This window comes from Cucurbita pepo, chromosome LG06, assembly GCF_002806865.2.
Source record: "Cucurbita pepo subsp. pepo cultivar mu-cu-16 chromosome LG06, ASM280686v2, whole genome shotgun sequence".
In the NCBI taxonomy this organism is placed as follows: Eukaryota; Viridiplantae; Streptophyta; class Magnoliopsida; order Cucurbitales; family Cucurbitaceae; genus Cucurbita; species Cucurbita pepo.
This window is the reverse complement of record NC_036643.1, coordinates 1543129-1561144: the sequence shown is the minus strand read 5'-3', so window position 1 is coordinate 1561144 and position 18016 is coordinate 1543129. Positions and strand designations below refer to the sequence as shown.

The window sequence follows — 18016 nt, the reverse complement described above, 5'->3', positions numbered from 1 at the left end:
GGAATCAGATTAATTGAAATTTCAAAAGGAAATTATAATTTAGGCCAGTTTTTGGTTATATATATATAATTCTAATCCATATGTTTTTCATTTCTTTCCATAATTTTTGGAGCCAAATTTGGGCGGATGACATCCGATGTGGGTTTCGGCCCATTTCCATAAATCAATTTGTTCGGCCCGACCCATTTGTAAATAAAAAGAAAGTATATATATAATTAAGCCAAGTATCTATGGCTTTGTTTTTGGGTTAAATTAATAAAATATCCTTAAATTTTTTAATTTATATATATATATATATATTACTTCTATAAAAAATTATATATATATCTTACTTCCAAAAAAAAATTAAAATACTCTTTAAAAAATCTCAAAGTATAATATCTTGATTTTGGACGAAAAGTTAAAAATACTAATGAAATTTTTACATGTTTCAAATATAATTTTTAATTTTTTTATTAAAAAAAAAACACTAACATGGTTAAATTTTACTTTATTGAAAAAAGTGTTCTTTATATTTATTTTTAAGTTTAAAAGTGTTATTATTGAAACTCTTAAAAAATGAAAGGTATTTTTTAAAAATAAAGTGCAAAATTAATGGATATGTTTATTAATCTAGCCATTTATTTTATGGCTATATATATATATATATATATATATATATATATATAAATAAAGGTTTAATTTTAGGTCGTCCATATGTAGTAATAATTTAAATATATTATTAAAATTTTAATCAATTAACACGATTCTTAATTATGTGATCCATTATTTTTCCATGGAAAAATTATCAATCAAAATGGAATAAAAAAAAAGTTAATAATTAAAAAAAAATATCATAATAGTAATAGAAAAATTCACTTAGAAAAAAAAAAAAAACAAAAACAAAAAGTAGTGGAATTTTTGAACAAAAGTGGCAAGAATCATAACCCCATATGCTGAATTCCACAATTTAAGAAAAGGTTCAAAGGGCATATTATTACGTAGAGAGAATGTCTTTTGGTAGCAATCATTTCAAAGAATAAGAACAAATCCCCCAAACACTCCATCATAATCATGATGCCATTCCCATTTTGCCCCTTTGTGGTGACAATTTTTGACAACTCCTTTGACCCTAATGTGCCTCAAACCCCCCCTTTTTATTCTATTTTTTAATTATAAAAACACAAAAAAATACATTGTTTTTTTTCATTTTATTATTATTTTATATGTCAAGCTTTATTTGGGGGACATCCCACGATATTAGAGGATATGTTTATTAATTAATTAATTTTTTATTATTATTATTTATCATAAGAGAATTTAAAGTTCTTTGTCTAATATTAATTGTTGCATTTATATTCATATTCTATTTATTTCAATCATAAGGTTGAATAAATTCTCCCTATATTCTATTAGTTCTCAATCATTAACGTGACATAATTATTAATATACAATTTGTTTGAAAATATTAATTTTCAATATTTATCTTATAGTTTTTTAACAAAATTTTATATTTCTTAATTTAATTTTATCCACAAATTTTATATTATTTAGATTTTGAACCCTATAATATTTTATTAGGCTCTTTTAACTTTTAAAATTTTAATTAATATATTAATACATCCTACAAAATTAAAATTTATGTCAAATCAAACTTAAGACTTTGAGTGTCGTGTCAATAGGTCAATAAAAATTTTTAAACCTTGAATAGACGTAGTCTCGGTTCATTCACATACCCCTCTTTTACTCGGGTTTCAATTCAAATTCAGTTACTTTCAATTACTTTTTATACTAAATTTATTTCGACAATAAATGTTCAAAATTAAACTGTCAATTCAACAGAGTGTTCGAGAAATTGTGGCGATGATCAACACGTTTTTTTCTAAACCAAAAATTCAAATATCGATACTCAAATGCACGATTTTAGTTGACAATACTATTTTTTATTTCAACTATACATTTGTTGGTTTATGATAATTCATATAAAACAATCAATGACTCGAATTTTACATTTCTTTCTATGAATAGAATTGAAGTATCAATTATTAATATCCATCTACCCGTCCATTTTTTGTTTTGACATCTACTTTCCGTCTTTGGCTTGATTACGTCTTAGTCTTAGAGTGGAATGTTAGTCTTATATTATGGGTCTAACAGTTACGCAAAGCGACGGACAACATTAATCTATTCGAAAAACAAACACAAATGGTCAATAACAACAACCAATTTATCTATTTTTGCATCGGTACATTTTAGAATAAAATATTTATACTAATAATAATATCAATTTCAGTTTAAACCCAACGAATTAATTTTGATTATATTTCAAATAAGCTAAAAATCACGTAATTATTTAATTGGTTATTCTCTAAGAATTCTATCAAATTAACCAAGGAGAAAAAAACAATAATGCATACCATCCCTCGTATCAATAAAAAAAAAATGTTTATTATTTATTTTATATTTTTATTTTTTCTAATAATTTGTTAATTTATGCATTTTAATAAATCTATACACGCGTAAAAATTATGCGTCAACCAAGTATGGTAGTCAATGGTGGATGGCAGTAGCCAATAGCGATGGTCTGACAACAATCATGAAATCATGAAGTAAAGATAATCGAAGACATTTTTATGACTTTCATATATTAAAAAAACATGAAGTGCACGACAACTTATTAAAATAATAATAATAAACTTATTTTCAAAATTAAAAACATATAGGATTGACGTAATTGGTAATAAAAAAAAATCGAATTGGGACACAAGTCAGTTGAAAAAGCGTAAAGAAATGAAGTCAATTTTCCATGCGGAATTCCTGTCACCAACCATACAGAAATCGACACGTGTACAGAAAATCGTATACCGTGAGGTGCGTTTGTCAAGATTGGAGGATAAGCTACGAGCTCTCGAACGGTCCAATTAGACACGTGCCGTGTTCAGACAAAACAGCCGCTATCAAACTTGACATCTCCGCCGTTCAATGAATCCATCCAACGGCTCACGCCCCCCACAACACATATATTCCGTTTACGAGAACGACAGCGTCAAGTCCACTACAATGCCATGTCAATGTTCTTTCTTACAGCTAAAGGGTGGGACCCACTAATGTGTCGTCGTGGACTTTTGTTTTCAATGTCTATTGTCACATTTATTTTTTTCTTTGACAAAATTTCGTGTCCCAACTTATTTATCTTTTTCTTAATTTAATATTTATCTCTATTTACTTCCATTTTTCTTATATAGATGTTTAATAAATATTTAAAAATTTAAAAATGATTATAAATTTAATTTTAAAAATTGAGATACTAAATAGAAGTAATTTTTTAGTTTAATGATGAAGGAAATAAAATAAATAAATAGTGAAAATAAATATCAATAAAAAATTAGATTTTAAGAGTTCAAACACAATATTTTCTACTCATATTTTAATATTAAACTCATTTCAACTTTAAATATAACAACAAAAAATTAATAATACAATCACATGTAAAATGTCTGTAACAAATTGAACAAAAAAAAAAAAGGGATATATATTAATTTAAAACTTTAAAATATCTATTAAAAATTTAATCTTATTCAAATAGACAAAAAATAATAAAACAAAAAACTTTTTGATAGGTTTCAACCATGATGGAATCAAACATTTCAAACAAATTTATCCTAAGGACACTTTGAAATTTGAAATGTTGAAAACTTACATTTAAAAAGCATATTGTTTTTTTTCCATTTTATACAATTAAATTAAATTAAATTAAATTCAAGAACTACAATGGATCAGCTCAAAGATCCTCGAAAATAAAAAAAAGGAAAAATTTGCACTAAAATTAAAAATATACAGAGACATTACTTGAAGAAAGGAACCCCCAATTTTCATTTTCGTTCTTGTATGCATTTTGAGATTGCTCAATTGGCGAATTTAGACGGGAACAAATTCAAGAGCTCCGGCGGCTGTGAGCTCCTCGGAGACGGGTGAAGGTAAAAGCCGCCGTCGGCTATGGCTTTATCCTCCGCCGTTACTGGCGGCGTCAGTGGCGAGGCTACGCCGGGCTTCCGTAAAAACAGGAACTCGGCGGCGAGAGGCGTAACCGGACTCGGAATGGGCGAGTCGAATCGGCGAGGGTGACTCGGCGAGTTTTTGAAAATTCCAGTGGGGCCGAGTTTGATCTCTAGCTTTCGTATTGTGTGCCGGCGCTCTTGGAGCTTGAACGGAGACCGGCGGGGACCGGTATGATGGTCTGTGGCGGGAGGTAAGGGATTCGAAGAGGAAAGTTTGGAGAGGTGGGTAACCGGAAGCTTTTCGGAGTGACCGGAAAAGCCGGTTAGCTTCTGGACGAGGTCTCTGAAGGAGTTTGGGTCGGCTTGGACGAAGGTGGTCGGAGAAGTTGACGGCGGTGGCGAAGAGATGGTGGTTAGATGTTTTTCCATCGGAGAGAGAGAGAGAGAGAGAGAGAGAGAGGGAGTGGAGTGCTTTTGAGCTTTTGGAAATTATTTTCTGACCTCCGAGGATGATCTTTATAACGGTACCTATAAGCTTGCGTCCTGTACTGTTTCATTTTTTTAACTTTTTATTTATAAATTTGTAGCTAAATTATATATATATATATATATATATAATAGAAACGATTTTATTTCTATATTTTTTTTTTCATTTTTTATCTCTCAATTTTGAAATTTATACTGAAAATTATATTTTCAATTAAAATAAGAAATAAAAATTGACGAGTGATTTGTAATTTCTATACAAAAATTAAGAGAGATACATTACGATTAGATTATTTATGCTTATATAAATACTTAAATTATTGTAGATATTTATTTCATTTCAAGTTGTATTATTAAAAATATCATTTTACACCGTAAACTTGTACGCGTCAACTATTGTATTAAATTATGTGAATGATGTCACATGAGTCTTTCTTTTTTAAAATACTGGACATCATGTCAATTGTCGTTTTAATTTGAATAACATAGCCTACGACTTCTAATATCCCTGAGATGACAAACAAGAGAATAATAAGCTCGATTTCATATATAAAAGATACCGGTGGGATGACTAACAAAACCTTGATTATCCAACCCAAAATATAAGAATCAGATTGGATGAGATTATTTATTGATTTGGGTTGGATTAAAATTTTTATTAATAGAAAAAAAATTGGTTTGGTTTTTGGGCTGGAACTTTTATTTTATTTTATTTTTTATATTTTTTTTATAAATCTGACAAACTTGAAAATAAGGTTCACACCTCAATCCAAATATACCCTAAAAATTTAAAATATGAAGGAAGAATAATTAATAATTTTTTATCATTAAAATACAAAAATTATCTTAAACGTCATTTTTATCTCTACCTAATAAATATTAGGTAAATAGAAATAATAACATTTTATTTTGTTCAATAATTATGTGCCGAGAAGTCGAGAAAGCAATGGTTTGGCTAATAATATAAAGAGCAATATATTAGATATTTCTCGACATATATTAAATTTAGAAAAAAAAAAAAAATTTGAAAACTGGTTAATGTTAAAAAATAACCGTAGCTCTGAATGTTTAAATGTTCCACGTGGATTCAAATTTACCGGGAAAAATAATTAAGGAAGTTCACGTTGTGGTTGTAGACGAGAGCTTTAAAATGTCCGACGTGTCACGTCTTAATGGGCCGAAGAAAGGAGATGGGCTATTAATGGGCCTAAGTAGGCCCAAAACGATGGTTGATTTGAGTTGGAGGGGTTAAAGTTGGACACGATAAGAAGAAGAAATCAAGTGGAGGGATGCAAAAACGAAATTTCTTTCGTCGAAAATGAGGCGGGCCCGAAAGAAACCCTCCAAGATATCTTCCACTTTCTCGACTCCGTGTCTTTCTTTGAATATCAGAAAAAATCTCTGGCGGTTCGTGTTTCGAACGAGATCGCAAAGGAAGGATCCGATTGCTTTGGAACGTGATTGAGAGAAGAGAAGTAAAGGAGAGAAATGACTAGTTCTGTGTGTTTCGGGCCTGTGATTATGGCGAAATCGATTGACGGCAGAGGATTTTCTTCTACGAGAATCATACTAATCGGCTCAGAGTTTGCTGCGAATCGTGTTTTGTTCACCGATTCGAGGCTACTGAGCTCTAGGATTTGTGGCGCGCGAGCTTCTATGGTGAATTCTTATGGAAGCTCGGATTTCGTCAAGAGGATGGAACAAGCATGGGAGATCTCTCAGGTACTCGCGATCTTCTACACTCCTCGTAATTTCCTTTCATTTCGTAGCTGTTTCATTTAGCTATCTCTCTTTCTGTCCTTGAGCGACGGTAGAATGAGTAGATGATTTCTTCCTGTTTCTTAGGCCCTGTGTTTCTTTCCAACGAGATTGCGATATTCTTTTTCTTTAACATTCTGCTAGCATTTATGCCGATATTTATGAACCTAATCGTGGAAATTAATCCTGATAATTCAACGAGTCTGTTTGCTTACATTCCTTTCCTGTGTGACGCGGTAAGGAGGAGGAATAGGAACCGCAAATTTCCCAATCCTAATCCGCTGAACCTAGCTTAGTCTGTAAGGATTTATGGCAACATTTGCTAGTCTAATCGAAGAAACCAGTCCTCATAGCATAACACGTTGCCTGTCCGCTTATGTTCTTTTCTGCTGTAATGCGATCAGGCTTAGGAGCCGATGATTTCCTTATCCTCTGGTTCTTCGGTTATGCTATGTCAGCTTAGAATTAACGTTTGTCTTCACGAACATAGTGGTAGAATATTCAAATCCTTTCGATCTCTGCTTTCCACAAGCATATTCATAGCATATATATGTTACCTGTTCATCATATTATTGTAATATGATTTAGAATGTTCAAAAGAAAAATTATCCGGTGTGTTTCTATTCGAACTTGAGATGATTTCACATCATGAAGAGCCTAACAGTCCTAATTATATGTTGACAGCAACCAACGCCTATTTGCTGCTCTTCTTGCCACTCAAATGGACATGTGGAGTGCCAATGGTGTAAGGGAACAGGCTTCTTTATTCTCGGAGATAATATGCTTTGTCAAGTTCCTTCCAGAAACACTAGCTGTGTTATTTGCGCCGGCAAGGTATTCATGAAACTAACTTTATCTCTTTTTTTCTTTTTCTTTTTTCTTTTCATCCTAGAACAATAAATTGCAGTACTCGTATTTTTTTGGATATGTTTGGAACCAGTTTCACGGTGGCTTTTCTGGTGCTAGGAAGTGTTTTTATCCAAATATATCAGATAAATACTTAATAAAACGTGTTTAATGATAAAACAATTTGTTGAGTTTTTATCTAACGGAAAGTATTTTTTAATAATTATATATACTTACTAAGTTACTATGATTTCGTGCATGAAAACATTAGTGAGATGGATATATAGAAGCATGAGCTAACGTTAGAAACTGTGGTTAGCAAGTATTTAGGAATAGTATGCGTTGTGTTGGATGAAACTAACAATAGAGGCTTTCAAGTCAAAATTATGAAAAACACTTTCAAGTGTTTTTTGTTTTTTAGATAAGCGTTTTTTAGCATGTATTCAGATATAAACATTTCAAGTAGGTCAAAGTGTTTTTAACCACGAAAATCAACTTTTTTTTAAAGCGCTTTCGAATACTTTGGGGCTCCTATATTTTATGAAGTACATTTTTAAAGATGGAATTACTTTGTGCTTCTTCTATTTTTGACCTAAATGTCTGCTACCTAAATTTTCACTGCACACTTTCCTTCTGCATCTCCACTTCTTTTTGCAACTCGACATATACATTTTATCGCATTCTCCCCTATTCTCTGTATACTTTCTATTATTAACTTCCTAAACACTCGCTTCTTTTTTGAACTGAGGAATGTGTTTGTTGTACCCAAGCACTTTTTCTTTAAACACTTTTGATAAAATCATTTTCATATTTTACCTTCAAATATTTTTTCTTTTTTCTTTAAATATTTTTAATAAGAATGTTTTCATATTTTACCTATTGCAAATATGTTTTCTTTTTCTCACCATTATTTTTGGATATTTTGAGTCAATCGCTTTAAATTCATTATCTCTCATGTATATGGATGAAAAATAGTTTTTAAATGAATCCTTTTTCTTTTGAAGTATTTTTTTTTTCTTTCCTTCAAATTTGACCGTACAAGTGTTGTGGTGTTTTCTTTTTTTGCTCTGTATTCTTTTTTTCTAGTTAACCACTTTGATTAAAGATAGTTTTTTTTTTTTTAAAGTAATCCAATTTCTTTAAATTTTTNAAAAAAAAAAAAAAAAAAAAAAAAAAAAAAAAAAAAAAAAAAAAAAAAAAACCAATTTCATTCAAAAAGCATGTCTTTCGTAAAGTTATTTCAGATGCACTATATTGTTTCTTTAAAAAAGATTACTTGTAGTTAGTTGTTGGATACTTTCATTTGGTGCCTTCAGTTAACAAGAACAAAAGAAAACTACAAGACTTTGTTTGAAACTAACTTTTAGATAATCCAGAGAACAACAACAAAAGAAAACTACAAGACTTCGTTTGAAACTAACTTTTAGATAATCCAGAGAACTACTACTTGGCCTTTATTTCTCCATAATTTATGAACTGCCAGATAGAGTAGTTTAATTAGTATGGTTAACGTGCCATTATTTTTCAGGGCTCTATCCGATGCTCCGACTGCAAGGGAACAGGTTACCGGGCCAAGTGGCTGGGTGAGCCCCCCATTTCTAAATAGACCGAAACTTCAGCAAAAAAGAAAAATGCCAGAGACTGATCTGGTGCTACCAGGTCTAATCAAGTCAACTATAATTTGCCATTATTATTTTTATTAAATCTCATAACCAACGTCTAGTGCAGTTTTCATTAAAATCGAGCAGCCAGCTTGCGAATGGATCGCAGGCCTTTTGCTGCTTTAAGATTCTTTGTATATTGTTTCAGAATCAGTCAAATTCATGTTGTTCCTTGAATGTCATAGTGAAGTTACATTTGGCTCACAAGGTGTGCTAAGCATGCCATTTAACTTTTCGACATATTTAGCGTCGGCAAGTGAATTGTGTGCACAGATTCTCCTTCATGGTCTCAGTAAACGATGTCATGAAAACACCTGCATGAGCCAACAGAAAATTTAATATTTCTTTTTATCTTTGTATTCGTTAATTATTTTATCTTTGTTTATTTTCCTTAAAAATATGAATCATTTCAATAATGTTCAAAATCTAAAAAGTATCAGACATGTAAAGCAGAAGACAAAGAAATGTTAGTTCTGTCTCTTTTGGCAGCATATTTTTTGCTTCAAATAAAAATCTGACCTGTTTTTTTGGTAAAAATAAAAGCCAAAATATCTAGTTTTATAAGTAAAATTATAAATAGAACTGGGGAAAAGCTACCTATTTATTTTTAATCATTCATAGGTAGAAAAAGTTTGAAGAGAAAAAATAACGAAAGTGAGAGAGAGAGAGAGCAGAAACTTTAAGTCGGAGAAAAAGAATAAATTTAGTTAATTAAAAGTACTTTTAAGCACGAGTCATAAAAAAAACGCTTTAAGAGTCAGAAAGACGCATGTCTACGAAGAAAATTTGATATTTTAAAAAATGAATTTTTTTAATTTTAAAATTTTACCTAGAATTTTTAAGTGTTGAGAAAAATAAAAGTTACACATTATTTCGGTTATCAAATAAACAGTCCAGAATATGAAAGATTAAAAAAAAGTGATACTAAACCACATAAATCATTTGGATAAATTCATGTCTTAACAAATGAACTATTTAAAAGTTAAAATCATCTTAAAATATAACATCCGGAAGTATTGGCATTTGTTTTAAAGCATCTGTAAATGGAAAGCTTTGATATTAATATTTTCAATGCATCACAAAAATATAAAGAAAATGCCAAAATTATTATTAACAGATACATACTATCATTACGTAAGTATAATTGTTTATTCATTAATTTTAAATAACATTTGCATGAGGTTTCTTGATGGGTTATTATTTATTTTTTATTTTTTTAAAGAAATTTGTCAATGTTGATAAATAATTCGATAATTTGGATTTTAGTAGATGGAAGGGTGGGACAAGGAATTAGGTAGAGAGATACCTGGCATAGTTTGGAATCATTCCTGCACTACAGCCGAGAATAGCAACTTGTTGACGTCACTAGACTCTGCGTCCTCTTGGCCATCTTCCCCTACATAACCTCTCATTAATACAACTTTGAATAAAAAACCTCTCATTAATACAACTTTGAATAAAAAACATGAACCAATTCAAATCCAAATCCAAATTTAATGACTAAGACATCAATTATTAAACATCAGATATAATCAGTAAGCTAAATAAGAAAAAAAAAGTCAAACTACCTAACTTTCTAGTTTCTACACGACAGCAGAGGCAAACATTACTACTTTTTAGAGTCGTCACCACCAAATCTATATATTTTAAAAAAAATTTATAAACTAAAGGATTCGTCATTAATATTAGGACGAAACAATATTTTAAGTATATTGTAAGCTAGAATTCAAAAGACATAGGTCTAAACATCAATTGCAAGAAAGCTTGAAAAGAATCCTCTTACCAATTTTTGATTGAACTTGTGTTGTCCACTCTTCAGTGATCTGCAGAAGACAAATTCAGGATATGGTTTAGCATTGAAAAATGACACTGCAAGTACTACAAAACACGACGCTTCTACATGGAGAGGGCGAGACAATTGATTCTGTAAGCTTTATCCAAAAGATCGAAATACCCACAGACCATCTAATGTGGATATCCAATCGTAAGTAAAGCCTTTTGCATATTTAATATTGGATGCTTGCTGGCAAATGGTACAAAAACTATAAGCACCACTTGGAAATTGCAACCCTTTTAAACCACATAAAGCAAATGACAGAGCACTTGAGAAAAAAAATTCCAAGAATGTCCATTTCACTGTGTTACAATGGATACCTGCTTGAATTGCACAAATGCAGGATCATCGTCATCGCTGACAAAGGGTTTGCCCATGGATGCTTGCATTTTGTGTAGCATGTTTCTGTTCCCAACAAGAACCGTCCGAGCCTTATCAATTACATCCTGCATTTGAACAGCGCGTAATCTTTGCATAATTTAGCAATAGGTAATGAAATCACTCAATCTCAGTTTCAGGACAAGAATAAATACTGTACTTGTTCTCCGATAAAAAATGCAAAAGAGGCACCAATGAACAAGACATTAACTCAAACACACTACTTTTTCATCGGTAAGTTATTTAAAAATTTAAATGTTACTATTTTACTATAAAAGAATAGTGAAAACCACGATAAGAAAAATGGAGAAAACAAGCATAGATTTCAAAAACAAACTAAAAACTAAATAGTTAATAAACATTAAGATTTTTTTATTTGAAATTCATTGTAGGTAATATATTGAACAAAATATTCTCGATGTAATTATATCTTATGAAGAATACCATTATATTTTAAATTATATATAAATTAAAATCAAAGTCACATTTCCACAAACCAAATACATTCATCCTACTATCATCAGACATAACATTTCCTAAGCTCAAACTTCATATTTTCATTTTTTTTAAGCATAATATATCATTTCATTGCATGGAATCTAAGTGAAATGGAGTATTTATTTATTTTTGGACATATAAGTGAAGTTTTGGAGTTCCAGAACTAATTCTTGAACAAAAAAATTAGTAAGTACAGAGCATGAAGTCTTGCAGGTTAAATGCGTGTGTTTCCTCAAGTCAATACCTATCTGGAAAAAGTAAAGGCAGAAAGATACCTGTTTGGCCATCAAAACTTCACGACACTGCTCTTTCAAGGTTGATATATCATCCCGTATCTTCTTTATCCTTAAAGCTAACTTCATTGGATTCGCCTGCAAATAATGTACAAAACCTTGAATGAAAACCATCAGTTGAGCAACAACAGATTCGTATTCATGTTTTCCAGAAAGAATATGAAGGATAATCTGAGATAGAATTCAAAATAAATCTGTGGTTAACTTTGTGCCGAGACGACGAATACTTTGTATAACGAGATAGCCCCGTCCCCACTACATGTTTTAAGAGGCTTTCAATCTCAACCGTCAAACAATGACTTGACAATCACTGTCATTAAGAGTGTTTGAATCCAATATCACTGCCACATGGTTGCATGCATTGTAGAGAAACCAACGGAAATTTTTAATCACACGTTTTATCAAAGATCAAAAAGCTCAATATAGTCGGAAGTTCGAAAATGAAGAAAAATTGTGGATGACTAAATTCTCCGAAAACTTCAATCTGAAAGTTCAATAGTCCATTCTCAGAACAATATTAAACGGCGAACCTTTTAAAATCAAGAATTACAACAAATTTTTGGCTAGCACTATGAAATAAACTGACGCGCAAGAGAGGAGGAAACCAAATACTGAAATGAAAGAACTCCTCATTAAGCTCAAGATTGAGTACTTCCTCCTCAAACCAAATACTGAAATGAAAACTAGTGACTCGACTCTTGAAAATAACTATGTTGCCCAGACTCTATCCGGATTTATTTGCTCTAACATTGTGGAACAAAATAATTCATCGTTAAGCTCAAGATCTTGTGATACTACTTATCAAATGCTAATAACAAAAGATAATGAAATAACTCTTCATTAAGATCGACATCTTGTATGTCCTCCTCAATTAAAATACTGCCTCCGCTCAGAAGTCTAGAAGCAGAGAAAACAAAATAGTTCAATTCAAACGTATGTTGCTCTTACTCTGTCAGGATTGACTACTTGCTCCTACGATGCAGAATTGAACAATTCTACATCAAGCTCGAGATCTTCTATTAATACAGTGAATAACAGCAAAGAGAAAACAAAATAGTTCGACATTGAGCTCCAGATTTTGAACTTCGTCATCAAACTAAACAGTACCTCGACTAAGAAAATAGAGAGTCTATGATGCTCTTACGCTGAAGAATGATATAATTCTACATTAAGCTTGTGATCTTGTATTAGTACAGTGAATAGCAGCAGAGAGAGAACAAAATAGTTCAAAATTGAGCGCCAGATCTTGAACTTCATGCTCAAACTAAACAGTGCCTCGATTAAGAAAATAGAAAGTCTATGATGCTCTTACGCTGAAGAATGAAATAATCCTACACTAAGCTTGTGATCTTGTATTAGTACAGTGAATAACACAAAGAGAGAACCAAATAGTTTAAAATCGAGCTCCAGATCTTGAACTTCGACCTCAAACTAAACAGTGCCTCGATTAAGAAAATAGAAAGAGCCTATGATGCTTTTTTGCTGTAGAATGAAATAATTCTACATTAAGCTCAAAGATCTAGTACTAGAACTATGAATTACCAACAGCGAAGAGAGACATAAACAATTCTACATTCATTTCGAGCCTTAGAGCTTCCTTCTTAAACCAATAACTGCCTCCATTCAATAAACGAGAAGAAGAAGAAGAAGAAGAGGAAGATCGTGTTGCTCTTACGCTGTCAGGATAGATTTGCTGAAACTCCTTCTCGAGCCTGTATTGAACAACCGAGAGATCGTGATTGGCCTTCGTGAATAAGTTCGTCAATCCATCGGCTGCTTGATGATGTTGATGAAGACGATCGAGCGCCATCCTCGCTCTGCTAGGGTTTTCGCGCTCTCTAAATTTGAAGCTCCTTCCGCGCCAATGAACTCTGTATTTTCCTTATTTAAATGAAAGACTGGGTGGTGCGTTGGATACATCTACTATCCGCCACGTGTTATGTTGATATTTTGAGAGAATAAGTATAATTTTAAAAATGAAATGATCATCTCCAGAGTTCTAGAAACGAAAAAATGTAATTATTAAAAATTTTATTTTTAAAATTTAGCTAAAAATTAATATGTTACCTTACAAAGCATAAAATAGGACACTGACGTCTTTGAGAAAATAACTACCATTTAAAAAAATCTAAATGATTATTAAATAAGATCGGTGTTGAGTAAATTAAAAAACCGGAATATTGTTTATAATATATTATTAATGAATAAAAATTAAATTAATCAAAATTATTTTAATAAGTTAAATTCATCCAATATTATTTATTTATATAAAATTAAAAAATTTGATAATATTTTGAATGCAAACGTGTAACTGCCAAACCTACTGCTAGAAATAATTGAATAAATTTTTAACACATTTAGTAGAGAGAGATTTACCTACTTTTATAAATAATGATTTGTTCTCCTCCTTAACCGACACGGAATCAATCTCACTTTTATAAATAATGATTTGTTTTCCTCCTTAACCGACACGGAATCAATCTCACTTTTATAAATAATGATTTGTTTTCCTCCTTAACCGACACGGAATCTCACAATCCATCCCCTTCGAAACCCAGCATCCTCGTGCTACTCGTTCCCTTCTCCAATCGATGTGGGACCCCCCAATCCACCCCTTTGGAGACAGCGTCGTTGCTGACACACCGCCTTGTGTCCACTCCCTTCGGAGCTCAGTCTCCTCACTAGCACATCACCCGGTATCTGGTTATGATACCATTTGTAACTGTTCAAACTCACTGCCAGTAGAGATTGTCCTCTTTGAGTTTTTCCTTTCGAGTTTTAAAAATTCGAATGCCAGGTCCTTATAAAGAATGTTTCGCTCTTCTCTTCAACCGACGTGGGATCTCACAAACACCAAACATAGATATTTAATTTTCAGACATTTTTTTACAAGCATCACAAGTAAGATCTTCAACAAAACCGCCCCTAAGAAAATGAAAACCATGAGGTTTAATCACTCTGTTCAGTACTTAAATCTCCCTATGTATGTAATATCACAACCTTCTGTGAGTTCTTATAAAATTAGTGGTATTTAATGCCACAATAGCCGAGCATGCATAAGCTCCACCATAGCACAATGCTGCAGACAACAGAATGAGGGCCTTCCATTGCCTTCCACTCACCAAAATGGCCAATGCAACCAAAGTGACGGCAATGGCAGAAAGAGCCTTATTCCAAGTTTGAAAAGATTTGATGACATTACTGCAACTCCTGCAATGAATGATATGTCGAAAGTATCGGTTCGACAAGTTCGGAGAATGCATCGTGCCGATCCCCCCTTTAGCTGGAGCAGATGCTGAAGCTCCAGCAACTAGTCCCACCGGGGCGTGTTCAACAACAGCAGGCAGTTTAGGCAACGAAATTGTAGCATGTCCGAAGTAATACGGCATCCCGTGCCCGACCTTGTCCATCCAGCGTCGATACTCGAGAACCCAAGTATCGGAAGATCGTAAGTTGAGGTAGAGCTCTTTGGTGGGCAGTTTTTCTCTCATTAGAACCTCATTTTGGGATGAAAGAAATCCCATATCTTGCTCAAAAACCTTGCAGGCATTTTGGTGGATAAACCATGAAGGCAGCAATTTCAACAGAAGGGAAGATCTTGTGCTACCAAATCTCACTATAAGCATGGATTTCCCCTGGCCTGTAGGCCTACAGAGGAAAAGTCCTGTAAAGTAATCCACAGCACCTTTTTCATTGGGAATTTCCTTGTTATTCTGAAGGACACAAGGAGCTTCAAACCTTAAGAAGTTTGACAATGACTGTTCTTTAGAACGGCCCCATCGACCAGCGAAACCACGGTTCGTACGCTCGGTAACTTCGAATCCTAATGGCTGAGCATCTTCCCTTCTGGCACTAAAATCTGTTCTATCATGGGAGATAGGTACATGTGCAGGATCCATAAGGTTCTCAAGAAGTATGGAGTGATCATAAGGAAGCTCATGAATGGTCGAATTGTCTCGGAACCCGGGCCGCTCGAAGTTGTCGAACCATGGTATCTTTTTGAGGGTTGGAGGCTTTTCCAAAGACATCCACACCCATACAACTCCCTGTGAGTCCCTTACCTCGTATGTTCTTAGACATGCTGATCTAGGAATCTTGGCATCTGAAGGAAGCTGTATAACACAATTCAAGCCTAAGTTGAATGGATTAATGCAATTCAATTTATATTCAACTCGTTTCTAAGGACTTTTTAAAGGCACTTAGAAAGAGATCAAATTCATTCAATATTACCTGAGGAATCTTCACACATTTCCCCTCGCCTTCAAATTGCCAGCCATGGTAAAGACATTCCAGCTTGCCATCGATTAATTGGCCTTCAGAGAGCTTTGCTAGCCTAATATCAGACTAAAGTAAGTTAAGCAGATCCATTTTAAGTTATACTATGAATTCTTATTATCCCTTGATTAATTGTTTATCCAGAAACAATAACAACAAATGCATAATTAACAGGAAGAACAAGCTCAAAATAGAAATAGATTAAGCGTTAATCGGATGAATTTTGGTCTTAATGAGTTTATTTCGAACTGGCTAATAACGCGAAGGTCGCAGATTCGAGACCTGCATGGGTCTTTTTTTTTTTTTCATACCTATGGGGGCACCTGTCTTCGTGACATCGGAGCTCGCCGGTTCCATCGCGGTACAGAACCAACTGCTTATCGAACACAGTGAGCCCTAAAGGAGCATCCTCCGGCACATCTCGCGTAAGGTACAGCGGGTACCACTCTTCAGTCCAGTCGTACTCCACCGAAGATCCACCGCTAAGCTCCTCGTCGGTCGCCGGACCCAAAATGACCGCCTGATCATCATCGTCCTTCAGATCGCCGATTGAAGCTGTAGTTCCGGCGTCTACAACGGCGTCGCCGCGAACCACGAATCTCTTCCTGGCGGCGACTAATTTGAACGGCAAAGAGGAAACGGAAGGCGATGGAGCGTTAAGGACATTCGCGAAGCGCGTGCGCTTAGGTGCGTGGGAGAAAGGGGAAACGGAAAGAAATGGCCGGAGAGAGGCCATGGCGGTGGTTGAAGTGAAGGAGGAGTAGAGGAATTTAGGGATTTGAAGGAGTGAAGATTTGTTTGGTTAGAAGAGTGAGGCAGTTCTGTGAACCACACATTCAATCTTTCAACAGAGATGATCGGGAAATTAAGCGCGGGACAAATGGCCATGATCCCTTGTAGAAACGACATGTCGGTTTTTCCTCTTTCCTCTTTTAGTACGCAACGATTAGAGAAACATGAACAAGTAAGTCTATAAGTAGAGATCCGATGATTGAGACGTAGACGACTTCTCCGTCCAAAGCTTTTCCAGCATTCATTTTCATATTAGCTAGAAATTTCTTAATACTTTTAATAAAAATAAATTAATTTAAACTTTTTAAAATTTTTACCTTCACCAAAATAGTATATGCTAATTACTGTTAATTTATTAACTTGTTAATTATGTTCTCATTATACTAAAATTATAATAATAATAGTAGCAGCCCAATGTTTAATTAAACATATTTAATTTATAAGCATATAATATGAATTTAAAAAAATTATAATTTAACCACTAAACCGCAAATGAGTTTCCAATTTTAACTAAAAAATGAGAGATTTACGACGTTTATGAATTTATTAAAACAATTTCACGTTCCAGTCAAATGGCCTATTAGCTCAGTTGGTTAGAGCGTCGTGCTAATAACGCGAAGGTCGCAGGTTCGAAACCTGCATGGGCCAATTTTCATATTCCTTTTTGTTTTTATCATCTTTAACGTTACCAGTGGGGGCAGCTTATCTGCGTGACAGTGGAGCCTCAGCACACTATGAATCTCTTTTTAGCCGCAATTAATTTGAACGGCCAATAGGAATTAAGACGCAAAGGAGCGTGAAGAAGAAGCTGAGTTCGTGACGCCGAGGGAGTTGGTTTGTGGGGGCAAGGCCAATAAATCCATGAAATAATATGGAAGTTGAAACTTTACCAGTAAAAATAAATAATATCGCACTTTTAATGGCAGCAGACTTGCGATTGTATGCTACTCATTTTTCAACGACAAGTAAGCTAAGTCAATTCGTTCTTGCGTCACCTACGGCCAAGCGACGTATGCTCGAGCCTCTACCCTCGATTTTAAGATAAGGTTTTAGAAAGTGAGGGCAGAGAAAAATTTTCGAAAGATAAATTTTTGAAAGAGACGTTATATAAGCAAGTAAGAGAGAAATAACAACGACTTACAGTATATAACCTTGGGTAGGCGGATACGACTACTTCTAAATAATAATAATAATAATAATAATAATAATAATTCAAAA

General features: G+C 33.2%; 4 protein-coding genes and 1 non-coding gene across 6 annotated transcripts; 2 read left to right on the top strand and 3 right to left on the bottom strand.

Moving 5' to 3' along the window:
- Nucleotides 1-3678: 3678 nt before the first annotated feature.
- LOC111797541 (VQ motif-containing protein 4-like) lies at nt 3679-4514 on the bottom strand. Its single transcript, XM_023680574.1, has one exon. It carries the CDS (start codon nt 4404-4406, stop codon nt 3885-3887), a length of 522 nt encoding a protein of 173 aa, XP_023536342.1. The 5' UTR covers nt 4407-4514; the 3' UTR covers nt 3679-3884.
- A 1236-nt stretch (nt 4515-5750) lies between these two features.
- LOC111796478 (chaperone protein DnaJ) lies at nt 5751-8935 on the top strand. Its single transcript, XM_023679112.1, has 3 exons — nt 5751-6185; nt 6906-7055; nt 8596-8935. The coding sequence occupies exons 1-3, from the start codon at nt 5952-5954 to the stop codon at nt 8671-8673; spliced, it is 462 nt and encodes a 153-aa protein (XP_023534880.1). The 5' UTR covers nt 5751-5951; the 3' UTR covers nt 8674-8935.
- LOC111796477 (spindle and kinetochore-associated protein 2) lies at nt 8738-13624 on the bottom strand. 2 transcript variants are annotated; one of them, XM_023679109.1, is made up of 6 exons: nt 13407-13624; nt 11714-11809; nt 10883-11008; nt 10512-10551; nt 10035-10124; nt 8738-9042 (listed from the first exon to the last, which is right to left on the bottom strand). In XM_023679109.1, the coding sequence occupies exons 1-5, from the start codon at nt 13539-13541 to the stop codon at nt 10051-10053; spliced, it is 471 nt and encodes a 156-aa protein (XP_023534877.1). In that variant the 5' UTR covers nt 13542-13624; the 3' UTR covers nt 8738-9042; nt 10035-10050. The 2 variants fall into 2 exon arrangements, with proteins under 2 accessions (XP_023534877.1, XP_023534879.1); XM_023679111.1 differs by having other exon boundaries at nt 10035-10118.
- Nucleotides 13625-14575: 951 nt separating this feature from the next.
- LOC111797717 (protein TIC 55, chloroplastic) lies at nt 14576-16878 on the bottom strand. Its single transcript, XM_023680825.1, has 3 exons — nt 16318-16878; nt 15962-16064; nt 14576-15843 (listed from the first exon to the last, which is right to left on the bottom strand). Exons 1-3 carry the CDS (start codon nt 16740-16742, stop codon nt 14725-14727), a joined length of 1647 nt encoding a protein of 548 aa, XP_023536593.1. The 5' UTR covers nt 16743-16878; the 3' UTR covers nt 14576-14724.
- A 494-nt stretch (nt 16879-17372) lies between these two features.
- Nucleotides 17373-17446, top strand: TRNAI-AAU. Its single transcript has one exon. It is a non-coding gene; the product is annotated as a tRNA-Ile (tRNA).
- The last annotated feature ends 570 nt before the right edge of the window (nt 17447-18016 follow it).